Source organism: Lepeophtheirus salmonis, chromosome 5, assembly GCF_016086655.4.
Source record: "Lepeophtheirus salmonis chromosome 5, UVic_Lsal_1.4, whole genome shotgun sequence".
Lineage (NCBI taxonomy): Eukaryota > Metazoa > Arthropoda > Copepoda > Siphonostomatoida > Caligidae > Lepeophtheirus > Lepeophtheirus salmonis.
The window spans coordinates 46,164,042-46,181,654 of NC_052135.2; the positions used below are offsets into that span (position 1 = coordinate 46,164,042).

The following is a 17,613-nucleotide window of genomic DNA, read 5'->3' on the forward strand; positions in this document are numbered from 1 at the left end:
ATGATTTTTTTTTTGTTATTTACCTCCATAATTTAAGATTCAACAATAAATAACACCAATCAAGTCCAGACCGAAAATGAGGTTTTTTATATTTGAGAAGTAGTGATCTTTTCTTTTCCTTCTACAAAACTAACAAATTAAAATATTTTCCCTCTGAAAATCTCTAAGTACTCTTGAGATCTTGTTAAACCATCTAGGATTTAAAAAGTATTTCCTTTCTTATATCATAGCTGAGCTACCGATTCTTTTATTTCGGAAATTAAGTATCCCGTCCGGGACTCAAGAACGCTAAAGGCTTAATAATCCCTTCAAAATTCCAAATAATATAAAATAAAGAGTTCGACTCAATACAATAGTGAACCGTTGTATCTCTAAAAAGTTATCGTCACGAGTTATTGACAGATGGGAAAGAAGGAGGAATGGATAAAGAGAGAGAGAGAGAGAAAGAAAGAAGAAACGTCAACATCAATAACATAAAAGTCAGAGAATAAAAGGACGAAAGTGTACTGAGAAATAATAATTAATAATACTTAATAGAGGGGCGGATTACTAAGTTCGAATTTAGAAATATGGTTGATGAAGAAGTTATTGGAGGATTACCAGAGGATATTGAAAAAGGAGGTATATCAATCATTCGTCCCTTTGTGATCCATTATTTTTTTAATATTTCATAAATTAATAATTTACATTTATTTTTCGTGAAATGATTTTGCAAGATTTTTTAAAAATAATTAACATATGCAGATAGATTGCTACTTGTTAGCTATCTAATATTGAACATTTGCATGATGAAACTGTGTCATTCTTCAATAAATAAATTGATTTATAAATTAAATATTCTTTAGTAAAAGCATGAATTAAATGGATTTTATTTTTAAATAACTATTAACTATTAAGTACAAAGCTAGGGTCGTGCGGGTCTTTTTCCCAAATATTTTTTATATTTTTACAATAACAATGTCGTACTAAATGCCTGAAAAATAAATCATTTTAAATGGACTTGATTGAACTAAAAAAATACTTAAGATCCAAAGGAGTTAAGAAAAAATATGATTTCATTTGAAAAAATTGTACCTTAGATGCTATGGAACATCAAATAGGCACAAAAATGGATCTTAATAAAGTACATAAAAACTCGGTGTCAAAAGTTTTGATTGCTACCAAAAATGAGTTTTATTCAGGTAACAACGGTTTAAGTGATTTGATGTTAACTTAATAGGTGATTTAACAACAAAAAATAATTGACTGTGACTGAAAAAATATACACTTTAGAACAAAGATTTTGGTAGTAAGTGCTTATATGACATAGTATACTGAGATACTACTTAGTAAAATCGATCCTTAGTTTATTACACAGCCTTTGAAGCCAGAGGGAGGGGCGAATATCACGTTACAGATCACACGTAACACCTTGGCATCTTAAGTGAGACCCATATTGAGTTAGAAGAACATTTTAAATTATCCCCTTCTACCGTTTTATGATTCATTTTTGTCCTTTGGTCATGGAATTTGATTCTGGTGTATTGTATATCGAAAATAAGTAATGGTCTAGGTATATATTCAAAGTGAAACAAATGTTATTTCTTATTGACTTATTTAAAAAAAACTAAACCGAAATATCTCCTCTCTACCCCAAAGTTAATTATTTTTTACCAGTATCTATATACATATAAACAGGGAAAACTAATTACCTAACTTAGATAAGGTTATAAATCATATTAGCATACTTTTTAAGTTTAAAACTAAATTTCTTCTTTCATTTTCATTGCTTGCCTCTTTATTTTTTGTAGACTATCTAATTAGTAGTTGTAGTTAAAAGATATTGTTTGCCATTTAACGATTTAGGTGTTTTGGCAGCTACAAGTTTCCTTCAACAACGAGCCCATGATGTGCGGAGTCAGAAAGTCAATTGGCAGAAATATTTACAGTAAGACCTAATAATAAATAATTTAAAACATAATACTCGATTTTTCCCCTCTATGTACATCAGATCACGCGTGATTGACGAGGATGATTACCAATTTATTTCTCGATTCGATGTCACTGATATTAAAGTTCGTGAGAGAGTAATTAAGGAGGACCCCTCGAAGCTCCCTAAAACTTTCTATAGTTTGTTGAATCGTATATCCAAGGATCAACCTATTCAATATATTCTGACCCTGTTCGATGACGTTCTTCAGGAGGATAAGTCGAGAGTGGATCTCTTCAAGAGATATTCTAAGACAAAGGGAGAATCTCCTTGGGTTCATCTCATCAACCTTCTTAATAGACCTGTTGGTTTTATCATGAATATGACTGCACGAATTATAGCAAAAATAGCTTGTTGGTCTAGGGAACTTATGTCCGGATCGGATCTTCATTTTTATTTAACTTGGTTAAAAGATCAATTAAGAATGCCAGTGAGTTAGTCCGGTTTCAATGTCTTTACTTTGAAAAATTACCCTTTTATTTTTATAGGGCAATGATTATATACAATCTGTTGCTAGATGCTTGCAAATGATGTTGAGAATAGACGATTATCGACAAGCATTTGTCTCACTTGATGGAATATCAACTATAGTAGGAGTTTTGACGGGGAAAAATCATTTCCAAATTCAATATCAACTCTCATTTTGCCTCTGGGTTCTTACATTTAACACTTCCATTGCCGAAAAATTAAATAAGTAGGTCATTACGAGTCTATTTCATTTGTATTCTCACTTTTATTTCTTAGATATGGTATTATCCCTATTTTGGCCGATATTTTAACGGATGCTCAAAAAGAAAAAGTGAGCCGTATAATTCTGTCTGTTTTTAGGGTATGATTATATTCTATTAATTTGTATGATTAAAATCTTACTTTTTGATTACAGAACCTCATAGAGAAACCAGAGGAAGGTCAAATCGTAAAAGAAAACTGCATTTCCATGGTTCAATGTAAAGTTATGAAGCAATTGGAATTTCTCGAACAGAAAAAATTTGAAGATGAGGATATTCAAGCTGATATTGAGTTCCTTAAAGAAAAAATGGAAGCATCTCTTCAAGACCTCAGGTATTTATTTCCCAAACTTTTACAACATTGATTGAACCATTAAATACTATGTAATTTTAATGTTCCTTTAGTTCATTTGATGAATATATCAGTGAAATTAGATCTGGTAGATTAGAATGGTCCCCTGTTCATCGTTCCGAAAAGTTTTGGAGGGAAAATGCTGGTCGCCTTAATGAAAGAAATTATGAGCTCTTAAAAATTTTAATAACACTTCTAGAATCCTCCAAGGATCCACTTGTCTTGAGTGTTGCTTGTTTTGATTTGGGAGAATATGTGAGGCATTATCATCGTGGCAAGCAGTATGTAAATTCTGTCTTTTTTAATTATTTTGTGAAGTTACCTTTACCTCAAATGAGTTTTTATTCTGGCTTATATAAAACATTCCATATCATTTTTAAAGACAATCTTCCCATAATTCCTTTAGTGTCTTGGAACAAATTGGTGGAAAGACAATGGTCATGACTCTAATGGGCCATGACGATCCAAATGTTCGATATGAAGCACTTTTGGCCGTTCAAAAATTGATGGTTCATAATTGGTAACTTGACTCATAAATTAAATATAAATTCGATTAATTAATGATTTAATTTTTTCTTTCTTCTTCAGGGAGTATTTGGGACGACAATTAGAGAAGGATCAAGGAGAAAAATCACTTCAAAAGCAAATCAAAGCCAGTTAATTTTGCCTAATTATGATTATTTTTGTTGATTTTGGTTTATGATTGAATTTTACAATTCATATTCACCAATGCAATTCTATTTGAAGTAACCAAAGAGTAGTACGCTTTCATAATGCGTTATCCTTTTGCATTCCATTATTTTTTATTTATTAGTGCTATTTCTTGTTCTCTTCAATCCTCAAGTATTGCAAATAATAATATACATATATAAGAAAAATTCTAAAAATCATATTATATATTTTAAAATATCTCTGTTTATTTAATATTTATGTTATAATTTATTAGATTTTGAGATGATTTTTTATTTATTATACTATATAATTTTGTTGATTATGAAAACATAATTTAAATAAATCAAGAGGTCATTGGTAGATTGACTTGCCTCTGAAAAGATAGAAAAATACGTTTTTATTATTAAGTCTGAACTTCAATACATAAACAATTATGAGCTTTGTATACATTCGTTGAAAATAAAATTAAAAAACATCTAAGGAAAAAATAATTGTCTAATAAATCAAACAATATTTTAAGATCTGATACATTCTATTTAACCTGTGTGTATTGCATATACGTATTTATGTTAATTGCATATGGCAACCATTCCTAGAAAATCAGTTGGCACTTGGTAATTAAATATTCCCAACTGTGGAACTATTCTTCATTTAGTACTAGGAAATTGTTCAGGCTTTCAAAAATAAGGGCGTCGCACAGGGTAGATTAGATTATATCAAAAATTAATATGTAAAAATATGAAAAAAGTCATTTAAAGAAATACAAAAATATTTTGAAATTAAGTTCTAATATGCAAGAAAAGGATTTATATTTGCTCTGCTAATGATTAAGAAGTAAGTGAGGGATTGAAAATATTCACTTGACGTCAACATTGTTAATGTCAGCCTTTTTGGGGGCCTAAACAACCCTGTTTTACACGTATAAAATCCCCTTTTTAATTAATATTAAGGGCAATAGTAAACTATTATTTGTCAAAATGGAGCTAACAAATAAAAGGACCTAAAAAATTTTCCTCTATCAAAAATATATCTTTTTATTGCCTAATTTTATTATATATATATTTCTGACCCTAAAATTTATTATAAATATCTTATAACATCGTTATACAAGCTTATTTTCATATTGCAGATAAAAATTAACTATTATAATGGAAAGAATAAGTGTAGATTTTTTAAATTTATAAAGGCATTTGATGGAGTTTTATGAAGGTTTATTAAAAATTTGTTCCTTTTTATTTTATGTAGTAAAAATATATACTTTGAGCCCCCAATTATGATGCAATTTGTGACGTTAGTCAAAACGCTCTACAGTTATTTCAAGATTACTTTTATTGAATATCGCAAACTTTCCTGGAAAAGAGAAAGAAAAAGGATTCAAAACCCGGGGGGATCTTGATAATCAAATATTACCAATTATGGAAATATTCTCCATTTAATAGTGGGAAATTGTTCAGTGTCTGTCTACAAGGAGCTAATTTGAGCTCAACCAAGTGAAAAGTGAAGAGTACTAATATGACATACGCCATAACTAGAAAAAAATTGACAGTTAATCAAAAAAATATTGATCTTTTGTCCAAGAAGAGAAACAAACAGCTCAACATCAGTTGGTACTCAGCCAATTTTTCCCTACTATGGGATTGTTCTTAAATAATTGTAGGGAACTATTCACAGCCTTACAAGAGCGAATTCGTATTTAACCAATTAACGATGTAAACAGGGTCAGTTTTGGGTGGGGACAGTCGTCTTGGCCCCGCACATGGTTTTAAAAAAATTCGTGCACAGGGTAGATTGAATAATATAAAAATCATTTAAAAAAATTAATATGTAAAACTAAAAAAAAAATATTTCGAAATTAAATTCAAATTTAAAAAAAAAATGGGAAAAGATTTATCTTTCTACTACTGATAAGAAGTAAAAGATCAGAAGAATCGACAGAACTGACAACAAAATATAGTGTTAATGTATTTTTATTAGCCTTGGTGTTAAATAATTAGTAACTACACAGTGATAAAAAAAAAAGAGATAGAAAGAAATCGAGTGTGATTTTGTCTGGATAGAAATAAATATATTTGAATCATCAAATGCAAAAAAATAAAGTAATAATAATAATAAAAAAAAATCCCAGATTATTTTGTATTCATGTATGTCGAAAACTGTTGATATAGCAAAAAATTGAGGATTTTCTCGAACATGGATTTCAATTATAGTATATAATTTACCAAGTATTTGGTCTTGGTCTTGAAAGCGAGATCAAGACTTTGAGAGTCAAGACCCTGATGGATCTCGAAAACTACATTACAATGAAGTGTCCTTGTGTTGACGATAAAATTGTGTTTTTAATTATCTACCTATTACTTATAAATATTTGAATAATATGCCAATAGGGACAATTAATTTCCAATAACTTAAACATAAGGAAATTATTTTGATTAAATACTGAATAAATCTATGCCAAAATTGATATTATACTAATAAGAAAAGTCAACATACCTATTCAAAATCATTGAACAATAATTTCCTATACTACTTTATATAAATCTTGCATATAGTGTATTAGGAATAAGTTCATGAAGATATGTTTTAATATATAAATTCAATATAAGTTTATTAATTAGCATTACATTTTGTGAAAATTATCAAATTTTAATATAAATTAATTTAAAAACTTCTATTCGAAACAGCCACCCTTTCCCCAGATTACATGACGGAGATGAAGAAGCATTTGAGCACAGGCAGCACAGGACAGTTTCTTCAGAGATGTGAGCCCCAGTCCTGAATAAGGCAACGCTTCAGAGTGTCTTTGGTGGGTAGGTGCTTGGTACAAGCCCTGGTATGAAGGATAGATCACAGATAAAAGTACATGAGATTCAGATTAGGCTGCTAAGAGGCCACATATTATTTTCGCAAAAAGCAATAAAAATTTGCTTTGAACCAGTTTTGCAAACTTTTTGCAGAATGAGAGAGCTGCTCCGTCTTGTACGAAGATGTGTAAGAGGTATCACCATATGTGTCCTGAAGCCAGAGAATGTTCTTGTCGACCAACAATGGTCTACTAGACGTACCGGTTGATCTTTACACCATCCTTATTGAAAATGAGGGGCATATTGCTCCTGTCTGACGTAATATCGGCCCAGACACTGGTGATGATTCGGTTCTCCTAAGGGATGCTTTCAATGATCCTGCCTATAACATAGTCATTTTTGGCGTTGTGGATAGCTTCCCCAGGGGAAAGTTTGTCTCTGCTGCCCCTTTTCCAAGTACCTCTTCGTCTCCACCATTTAATCTGGGCAAAAGGTGACAATTTTACAAAAGTTTATGATAATTAATAAATTAATATTGAATTTATAAATTGAAACATATCTTCACAAACGGATTCATCACCTTGTAGTATGTATTTATAATAAAATAGATTACTTGTACACTTTAACTTCATACTTCCAGACGAAACGAATGGAAAAATCCTAGGACTGGATTCCAAATAACCGTCCCTAATTTCTACCAATGGCTCTCTTCGCTCTTCCTTTACCTTTGTTCCAGGAATCGTTAACTGACAAACAATAATCCTATTCGCATTGGTGTTGTCGGATCTCAAAGGAATAATGGACCAAAGCTCCATGATAGTTAATTGTTTAGATATTGTCATATGATATGTGTCCTTCTCCCAAATCAATGATCTCTCTGACCCTTTAGTTATGTCATGTCTAAGGATATAAAGTTTAATATCTTACATAATATGTACATATTATTATTTATGTCATTCCCAGGCATGAACTCTTTAACACTTTTTCCGTTTATCCGTTCATTTCGGAAATATTTCGCTCAGACGTTCAATCGTTAATTTTTTTAAAAGAAAGGACGAAGGACTCGAATCAATTTTTGTATAAATGTATTTGGCTTTGAAAATTTTTTATACCCTCTCATGATATTACCTTTGAGTTAAAAAAGATGACGTCACTTTGTTTGATAAACAATTTTTTCTCTTGCAGAATTCACTTTGTGAACTAATGGAGGTTGCGTAGTTATTGAATAATTTTTGATTTCCCTTGTGCCCTAGCGGACAGAAACGTATTTTAGTAGCCAAGTAAATTTAGACTAAAATTGATTACGGGATTGTTATTTTGCCACTTGTTTTTGTTCTTGTAGTAAAATATATTTTTGGAGAGCAATAAAGAAAGAGTGAAAAAATTAACGTCGTTCATAGTTTTTTCCGTCTATTGTTCAAATTTTTCAGTTAAAGGGCTCAAAAATGAACGGAAAGCATAAAGGGAGCTCATTTTTAAGAAAACATTCAAGCTTAGTAGTTTCTATAATTCTTTACATATTGATCACCTGTATGAATATTCGTCGATGACGTAGAGTGATATCTGTGGTTCCGGATAGACTTGGGATGCAGAACACTTGATTGTAATTGCAGAATTATCTGGATATGAATATATTACGTGAAGTTTCATTTCACGAGGTTTCTCTAAAAAAAGAATTTATACATTTGATAACTTTAATTTAATGATGTGCATTTTAATTAATATTAAAATGAAACGACTTTTGATAAGATATTATTATCGGTTATAAGGAAATTACCCTTAAAAAATTACTTTTAAGGAAAATTGTCAAATCATTTAATGAATATGTACTTTTCAGTAACTTTTGAATTTTTGTAGCCTAATTTTTTTATAATAATTTAGAATCTTTATTTGATTAAAAAGTCTTATATTGGCCCCAATATGTCCTTTCAGCAACTGCTCTCTGTCTAAGCATTGCAAAAACTTGCAATTGCTTTTCAAATAGTGTCAAAACATTATTTTAGATACATATTGCAAAATAAAATATAGACTTATAATGAGTTGAATTTTTTAATTTTTATTGCAAGTCACGTCAATTCTCGTCTCAAGTCCAAGTAACGTCTCCATTCCTTAAAGTAAATTTTGCCATGTCATAACTCCTTAGACTAAATTTTGTTATGTCATGTCCCGAGTAATCAAATCAACAATTTGAGTTCAATTAATAGGAGTCAAATATACACCTCTTTTACATATTATATACAAGGGTAGAGATTTGAAAAATGCCGAAATCCTCGCTACTATATGTAAATATTTTTTTAAATATGTTATTCCCTCTGAAGCACAACAAATTGGCTTATGGAGATCCCAATATTAACCATATTGCTCCTCAAATTTATAAGCAAATGGCGAAATGAATACTACGCATCAATATTTATACGAATATAGTTGGCTAGTCGACAACTTTTGTCTGTCAGGGGAGTCGAGTATACATGAATATTACTTAATAACTAATTATGCAACTTCCATGAATTCATCATTTTAACTGAATTAATATGGTGAATTCTGCAAATGGATTTTTTTTTACATACATCATGAGGGAAAATGTTAAAGAGACATCTCACGTGGAAAAAAGATTTATTATAGACCATGAATCTTCTCAATCTAACAGGCGCGTTTCGTCATTTGAGTTATAGCTTTGAGGGCTCCTACCCCGCTGATACGTTGGGATTTTCAAAATGGGAAAGAAAAATTAATAAGAGCACTAATATTTTACAGGCTACCAATACATTTTTCTATTTTAAATGTACGTTTACGAAGATTTTGACAATTTTCACATCTCATCGCATAGGTTTATTAGCAAACATGGTAAAGTTATGATACTTACGATAAATAACCATGACCCCTGACTTAAAATCGTCATCATAGTTAGAGGATACTCTGCATGAATAACGACCAGATAGCTTTGTACTCAAGTTTTTCAAATGAAGAGCTCTATGCATGGTTAAAGGATCTGACGTTGCCCGATAATTTGTATTAATATATTGCTTCATTTGTCTTGGGACCTATGAATAAAATTTATTATTAAAAAAAAAAGTTAAAAAGAAAACTTCTATTCAATACACGTTAATCACAGAGTATCATTTCATATGACATTCCTGGGTGACGCACATATTCAACCGTGTCTAACTTTGAAATTAATTTAATCTTTTAGGTCTATAAAATTAATTTTTATAACATTCCTTCAGTCAATGTATAACTCAAATTCTTTATAAGACACAACAAATTCTAAATTAAAATATTAAACATTATGTATTTGATGAATCTTCAAATTTATATAATATTTAAAACCACATGTGTACCAACTGTTGTATCTTTTCTTAGCTTGTAAAATTTAATGTACGCCACATGTGTTACATATTGCAATCAACGTAGTATTATTTGTAATCTTAATTACTAATTTAAAGTCAAAATATAGTAAAATCTTACAGGTAGCAACATTTTGATTAAAACGAAAATGTTGGTTTTAATGGAAGTGCATTTATAACTCGATAAAAAAAATGTACTTACATAGATATTTATTCACTTAGTCCATTAAAATTTTTAGATATACTTAGAATATAAAATCAGTCATAGTTTTGGAGGATAAAGTTTAGTATAAGATTTTTCATCTCATCTCTCTCCCCAACGGTGAAATTATGTAGTCTATATTCTTGGACTTTATTTATCAATGGTTGTACAGGGAAAAAATTACATCAGGGATATTAAAAAGAAGAAAAAATTCTCAACATATATTGTGAATCACATAAATTTTCTATGTAAGGATTAAGAGAATAATTGTCTGATTACATTATTTGTAGGTTGTTCTTCACGGCATTACTTCATTAACACAAAAATATACAGTGTATTTTGTAGACAGTTGTCAATATTTTATTCGCCTAATCAGTGTTCTGAACTTTGATTGGTTGAAATAGAGTTATCTACTGTTAAGGTGCGAAAAATTCACAACAATAATTGAACAATAGTTACATAGTTGGGAAGAAATGGGTAGCTACCAACTGATTTTGGGTTTTTTTTCCCTGCTCATTTTCGGAGGAAACGTTGGATATTACAATAAAGGTAACGCCGTGTCTCATATCAATAATTAATACTCGTGTTGTTTTTATGCTGAAACCTTTATGACCTACAAAGTTATTTATGGGAAAAAATTATTCATAATATCTGAATTGCTTTAATTTGGATTGGACAGTTTTTAATTTAATTTGTGTATGACTGTAAATCAAAAATATCCCTATGAACTTTCTAAAGTAACAGGTAGATATACTAATAAATAGTTAGTTATTATCTACCCAGTTTCTCTAACTAACATATTTGTAGCCGATTGACACGAAATCAAGGTAGAATTATTTTTTTCCCCAAATTAAGTTTTGATTGCATTTTTATTCTAGACAAATTATTATTTTCCATTTCTATAGACAAGTTAATTTGATTAATCCTTTGGACTTGCTTCAAATTGCACTTAAATTAGGAAAAATCCATCGCCACAATGAAAAAAATAGAAATTGATTGTATTTGAAAGAGTATATCGGAGGTAAATTAAACTTCTCATAAATCAAATGAAGGCTTTAAACTTAAGTTAACATTATTGGGTATCTCAGATCATCCCAGAAATTTGAATAAAAAACCTATTATTATACGTATACGGAATAAATTTGTAAGGTTGTGTCTTATCGGGCTTTCGGTTCTAGTGGTTCAAGTGTTTCCGGTTATTGAACTGCTAGAACCGGAATCGCCCAAGTCGAACCGAAACCGGAACTGAGACTGCAATATATTGCTTATCGGCCTCGGTTACTATGCTAATGTTCCTATTTAGAATATATAAAGAAAATATATTCTATATTATAAAGAATAAATTAGCTTTAATAAATAAGTCAATTTTCTGAGTTTTGTGTGTGTAATTACAGCGTTTCCCAATGATTTTTTTACGTCGCCAGGGTGATACAGTTTTATCTGAGTTCCAAATAGATAAAGGCTTCTTCTGGATCTTGAAAAGTGGTTTTAGGGACCACAAGGTGTAGATTATGGATCCTGGTCTGCTAGTAAGTTTGTCGGGGCCCTATAATACATATAATAACTATAAATTTCCTAAGCCAGGGGTTCTCAAACTTTACAATGCCAAGCCCCCCTACACTAATACATTTTTAGCAGAGGCCTCCTTTATACGAAACGTGTGTACTATGTATGTATAGACTGAAATCAATTGTCAATTATCCATCTCCCTGCCCCCTAGTCTCTCCTCACGGCCATTGTTTTAAGCAACCATAGTTTTTGTGGCCCCTTCTGGAACCTGGGGCACTACATGTGAGGTACCTGCGGTCCTCTTTGTGTCTAATATCATTTCCTGGGCCCGAATTTTCTAGCGGCACTTCTTGTTTTATATGCCTGTTACCAAACTAAGCCTGTATATAAAATAGGCGAGATCAAAGACCGGAAGCGAGACCGATAAAGCTAAACTGAGACCAAATCCGTTGAAATGAAAAAACCGATACCGGGATCGATAGAATTGCTGACCCTGAACCTGGCACAACCTTGTAAATTTGACATTTTCTACAAATTTGTTCCAGATTGTTTTTATATAACTTGATATGGAAGCTAGTGTTACATATTAAATAGACTAAAATATTGAATCATTATTATACATTACCTGAGGTGACTGTGGAGGAATCCATTGATAAATAGGTGTTTGATTATATCGAAAATACCATTTGACCTCTAGAAAGTCAATATCCTCTTCATTTAAATCATATACACAATCCAGAACAGCAGATGTCTCAGTACCATTTTCTATGACATCTGGAACCCAAATATCTTTGATGGCTATGGGATGTATTTCCTTGATGAGAATCAATAGTCCAATTATGAGCGTTGGTAAAACGGAAGACATTTACAGAACAAGGGAAACCTTGTAAAATTAGAAAATATATTAATTTAAAGACATAGGGAAATATTTATGTACATATATTTCATAATTATATATTTTTTCCGTCTCAAATCTTACATTTTTCTTTGGGAGGGTTAAAAACTTCAATAATTCTGTTGAATTTTTATTTAAAAAAGACAAATTAATCATTTTTAATTAAATTTTCTCCTAGTTATTTAATATTCTAAATTTTTGAAACCGACATCTTTTGAACAAAATCTCCACATTTTCCAACTGAAAACAAAATATGATACGAAAAAATTGATAATCTATGCTTGATTGGCGAGTCAAATCAGTGGCGTAGCGGCACCCCTACACTACTGATTTACTAAAGTATATTTACAAAAAGAATAGCTCGTCGTTATAGCCATAAAGGCGAAAAACATAGTGTTGGAAATTATTTTTACTTGGTCCCTTGAATTAATCTGCAAAGAGAGAATAAATGTTTTGATTTTGAGAAGTTTAATGCAGTTGTTGTGCTTGGTCTAGTAGTAGATACTATGTTTAAATCCGTAAGAAAAACATCAGACTATTAAATTAATGGCTTTTTCGGCAAAATACTATATCTTAAGCATACCAAAGTTAACAACTGAAGGCAATGGAACAGTCTTTTGCTTCTATATTTTTCTTCCTCGATAATAATAGTGGAGTTTAAGATTTTATTTTTCCAAATAAATTTTATGTCTTCTTTCAATTAAATCCCCTTCAGAATAATTTTTGGGGCTCCTGGGCGACTGATTTTCATTTCTTTAAAAAACTATCTAATTTGTTTTTATAAATAAATGATTTTTCCTTATTTGTCAGCTCTCTAATCTTGAATTTCTAAAATATTCATCGCAGGAGGGTGCATAGATACGTAGGTCCATACCGCTCTGTTATTTGTGACAAAAATATTGTACTAAAAGTAATTAAATTATTGACGTGTGCTGTTATCGAGAATGACTGGTATTTACAGCAAAAATATTAATCAACTGATGGAATACAATGATATAAGAAAATAAAATATTTAAAAATAAAGATATAGGAGTTGCTTTTGTGTTATTTGATCAAAATTGCTCTTTTTGAGGGACAAGAAAAATGCATTGAAAAAAACAAAAAAACCAATATGGGCAATGCTTTCTTCAATGAGAAATAACCTTGATATTTTCTCTTTTTTTTGTGTGTGTTCATGAAATTATTTTCAATGTTTAATGAATTGAAAGAGGAAAAAAAGAGAGACGCTGCTTCATAGAACATTTTTTCATAAAAAGTAACAAATGAAATACTTTGCCCTTTCATTTAAATCTTTCCTTCTAAAAGAGAGATAAAAAGCACACAAAAGTAACTGGTTGCTATGTCATTATATAATTAATTCCCTTCAATTGTTAGACAATTCTCTATTTAATAGTACCTAAACTTATTACTTAATTCTGAAGATACTCTAAGGAAAGAAATGACTATAATAACAATGCAGAAGAAAATTATAACCTTAAAATATTATGGGCTTATAAAATTTTAATGTGGTAAGTTCATTTTTTTGTATTGTGTCACTGATAGGTCTGAGATTTTTGTAAAATCAAATCATAGTTTTACTTTCCTCACGTCCCTTCTCTGGAAACCATTATTCTATTTTTCGATCGAGATTGCTCGAAGGAGTGGCCATAATTGAGGTACATATTTTTTGGTATTATTCTGTTGAGCTTTTTATATACCCGGTAGCGCCCACTATACAGATGAAGAATAATCAATAAGATAAACAGATTAAAAATAAAAGTTATTAGAATATACTTTTCGAGCAGCAAAATATATCCCTAAAATATTATTATTTCAACCGCCTAGTCGCCTTTCCGTTTGAGTATCTTTAGGTAATTCCCGATCAAATTTGATTGAATTTATTGTATATATAGTTTTTTTTACCTCCAAACTCCAAATATGACTCTTTCTTTTCAATCGAATGATTGATTCTCGAGATATAGAGACCATATTTTTGCAATTTTGGCAGAAACTATGGTGTGTACCAAATTTCAAATAGTTATATTGTCGGAATATGGGATTCAATTTACAAAACACAAAGTATTTCTGAAAAGTAAAAATGTTATGTTTGCACCCTTTACTTAAGAGTTGGTAAATTTGAAAAAAATGGCGTCATATATTGATGACACTATAATAAGACTACTTTTCTTTGTGATTGTTTAAAAAAAAAAATTAAATATAGAGGCTAATTTTTAGGACAAGGAATCAATGGTCCCTTGTCTCCCTATGCTAGTCGCTACTGACTAGCATGGCTTATATATATCTTAGGGCTGGGACGGTATGCTAAGCCCACGGTTCTGTATGAACCGCAGTACAGTCCTAACAATACGGTATAATTGTAAAATGTTATTTTTTTAATATAATTAATGTAGTTTTTTCGATATTTCCTTCTCTAGTAATTTTATTTTTGGTGCAAATAAATTATTCCTAAATATACTTAACTTTTCTGCAAAACAAAGGTTGATATAAAATATAAACGGGTTATGTAATAATATTATTCACGAATTTATAAAACTGCAGACTTGTAAGTAACAGAGGGAGGTATATTCAACTCTATATCAAATTTGCTATTCATAACTATTTGTTTGTCAATGATACTTAAACAAAATCTTTAAAAAAATACAGATTACTTCTGAGTAACTTAGAAAAAAGAACCAAATAATTATTTAATAGTGGTTGCCTAAATATTTAATGTGCAATAGATATATATCTCGCAAATATATGTTTGATTTTGTAAATATAATAACCAACGTCATTGCGGATTATTTATATATGTATGTTTTGTATAATATATAAACCAAATAAAGAATGATAAAAAAATAATAATAAGCAAAATTTTATAAAATCAAAATATTCAATATGTGATATATATATATGACATGGTTTCAGATTCGACCATGGTTTCACTGCCAAAAGTGTGAAAAAATAATTAGGGTAGAAAATAAACATTGAAAATTGCTGAATAAGTTTTTTATAATGTAAAAATGTCTGTAAATTATAATTTTTTAAGTTTCAATCCTGTATTTTGTGTCGTTTAGCCAAGAATTTTGAATTTGTGACCAATTTTCCCCAAAAATGACTGTTTTTGCGTGACAAAAATTTTGAAATCCCAATTTTGTAGACCTATAGAATCAGAATATACATTAAAATAACCATTATTTATGTTCAAATGATTGATAGTGGCCATGACTTTAAAATAAAAGTGTTAGTTTAGTTGTTTTTCCATCAATTTTGTGCAATGACCGTTTAAGAAATATGTATAAAGTGTCAAACGGAATCGAAAATTCACACTTTTTGATAAATTCCTGGATTTAGGTAGGCATATCTATATCTACTGATAAGAAAAGACTACAACAGGATTGATTTTCATATCATTTTATTTGAAATTAAATGAGCTTTAAATTGATACCTAACTTATACTATTTCTTGTACCGAAATATTAAAGAAAAAAAAAATATTACGCCTACTCCCTAATTTTATTGACGTGTGAAAAAATACCGTCTGTCATTAAAATGGATGGTACATAAAATCGTTTGGAGCTAGATACTTGAAAATTTGATAGTTTGTACCTAAAATAGTAGGATGATGCGTTTTAATTTTGTCCTTATGATAACATCTTGATGATAAATGTAAATGTTACAATCCGATTTAATATTTGCGTATCATTTCCACATAAAACTAAATACATTCCTATATCAAACATTTAAAACTACCCCACATCAGCTTCTAGTAGTTTTCAATACATTATGAAAGCTCTAAGTATGTTATCTGAAAGAAATACGTGTAAGTAGTTTTTTCTAACATTGATCCGTAAGATTATATATTATACCTTTACAAAATGAGTATATCTAAAGAACGATTGCATATTTTGTATATATGACTTCAGATTTGAGTTCTACATAAAATTTTGGTTTAGAAAAAATATATTCTTATAAGAATTCGAAACTTTCTATTTTCCCAATTTTGGCAGTCAAATTTAAAACCATGTCTTATATACGTACCTCAACGAGGCGAAAACGTATCGATCGTAAGTGTCGTACCGAACCACGAACCGTTTCATCAAGATTTATTAATCCATTAAATTTAGTAAAAATATTACCTATGAGCCCTTAAGATGGCACCGCCTTCAATTATGATGCAATTTATGACGTCAATGAAAACGCTCTATACTATTTAAATATCATTTACTTACCACCAAGGAAACAAAAACTTATTCACTAAGAATTTCGCAGTTTTTCATTAGAATTACCTATGTAGAATTACAACCACTCTGCATGGACTCTCATAACTCAACACTTTAACAACAAATGATGATAAATATAATAGATTTAAAAAATAATTATATTCTGGCATCATTTCCTGTATGTTGGCTGCTTTAAAAAAAATGACATTCATAACTGACAAAGAGATTTTTATTGTTTATCTCAATCTTTCCTCTTATAAAAAGAGTCGGAAAAATGACTACCAAAAAAACAAAAAACAGAAAAAAAAACCACGCAGACACACACCTAGATAGGTTAAGTTATTCTTCTCAATTGTTGGCCCATTCTTTTTCTATAAAATTCTTTACATTTTAAAATCAACTAATTGGAGTTTGTTCATATAACACCAGATCAATAACATAGAACCAACTGTAGACAAATCGACAGCTGACAATAAAAGATTATATTTTCATACTGTTGGGATACGATCTATGTAACTTTTTATACCTACAATCGGCTTCTAGATGACTTTTAAGCATAGTAGCATGGTTTAGTAATTAACATCAATTCGACCTGTCATACATGAATTTATACTAGTACTAAAAATTGGCATGAAAAAAAGTTGTCGTCTATGCATTCAAATAAATTAACCTCGCAAACTAGAAAAATAAATAGAAAAAAGGCTCAAAATCTGTTGACAGTTGGCCAATTTTTCCCAACTATAGAATTATTTTTAGATAATAATTGTTGGGATTCTTTTTAGATTAACAAGATCCAATTCAAAGTCAACCAATGAACGTTCAGAACACTAATAAGTAGAAAAGAAGCAGAAAAATGGACAGTTGACAACAAAATAAACTGTAAATTTTTAAGTGAGTGAGGAAATGACGAGGGTGCTTCTGACTTGATTAATAGTACCTC

At 30.0% G+C, this 17,613-nt stretch overlaps 2 protein-coding genes across 4 annotated transcripts; one reads left to right on the forward strand and one right to left on the reverse strand.

Moving 5' to 3' along the window:
• The first annotated feature begins 405 nt into the window (after nucleotides 1–405).
• On the forward strand, nucleotides 406–4,111 carry VhaSFD (V-type proton ATPase subunit VhaSFD). Of its 2 annotated transcripts, none has more exons than XM_040712184.2 (9): nucleotides 406–621; nucleotides 1,846–1,927; nucleotides 1,991–2,399; nucleotides 2,458–2,663; nucleotides 2,714–2,798; nucleotides 2,853–3,031; nucleotides 3,103–3,330; nucleotides 3,456–3,569; nucleotides 3,638–4,111. In XM_040712184.2, the coding sequence occupies exons 1-9, from the start codon at nucleotides 570–572 to the stop codon at nucleotides 3,708–3,710; spliced, it is 1,428 nt and encodes a 475-aa protein (XP_040568118.1). In that variant the 5' UTR covers nucleotides 406–569; the 3' UTR covers nucleotides 3,711–4,111. The 2 variants fall into 2 exon arrangements, with proteins under 2 accessions (XP_040568118.1, XP_040568120.1); XM_040712186.2 differs by having other exon boundaries at nucleotides 436–621; nucleotides 1,858–1,927.
• Nucleotides 3,960–16,795, reverse strand: LOC121117704 (uncharacterized). 2 transcript variants are annotated; one of them, XM_040712187.2, is made up of 6 exons: nucleotides 16,683–16,795; nucleotides 12,203–12,460; nucleotides 9,386–9,563; nucleotides 8,051–8,186; nucleotides 7,136–7,422; nucleotides 3,960–4,094 (listed from the first exon to the last, which is right to left on the reverse strand). In XM_040712187.2, exons 2-6 carry the CDS (start codon nucleotides 12,440–12,442, stop codon nucleotides 4,024–4,026), a joined length of 912 nt encoding a protein of 303 aa, XP_040568121.1. In that variant the 5' UTR covers nucleotides 12,443–12,460; nucleotides 16,683–16,795; the 3' UTR covers nucleotides 3,960–4,023. The 2 variants fall into 2 exon arrangements, with proteins under 2 accessions (XP_040568121.1, XP_040568122.1); XM_040712188.2 differs by lacking the exon at nucleotides 3,960–4,094 and adding an exon at nucleotides 6,310–7,004.
• Nucleotides 16,796–17,613: the final 818 nt, after the last annotated feature.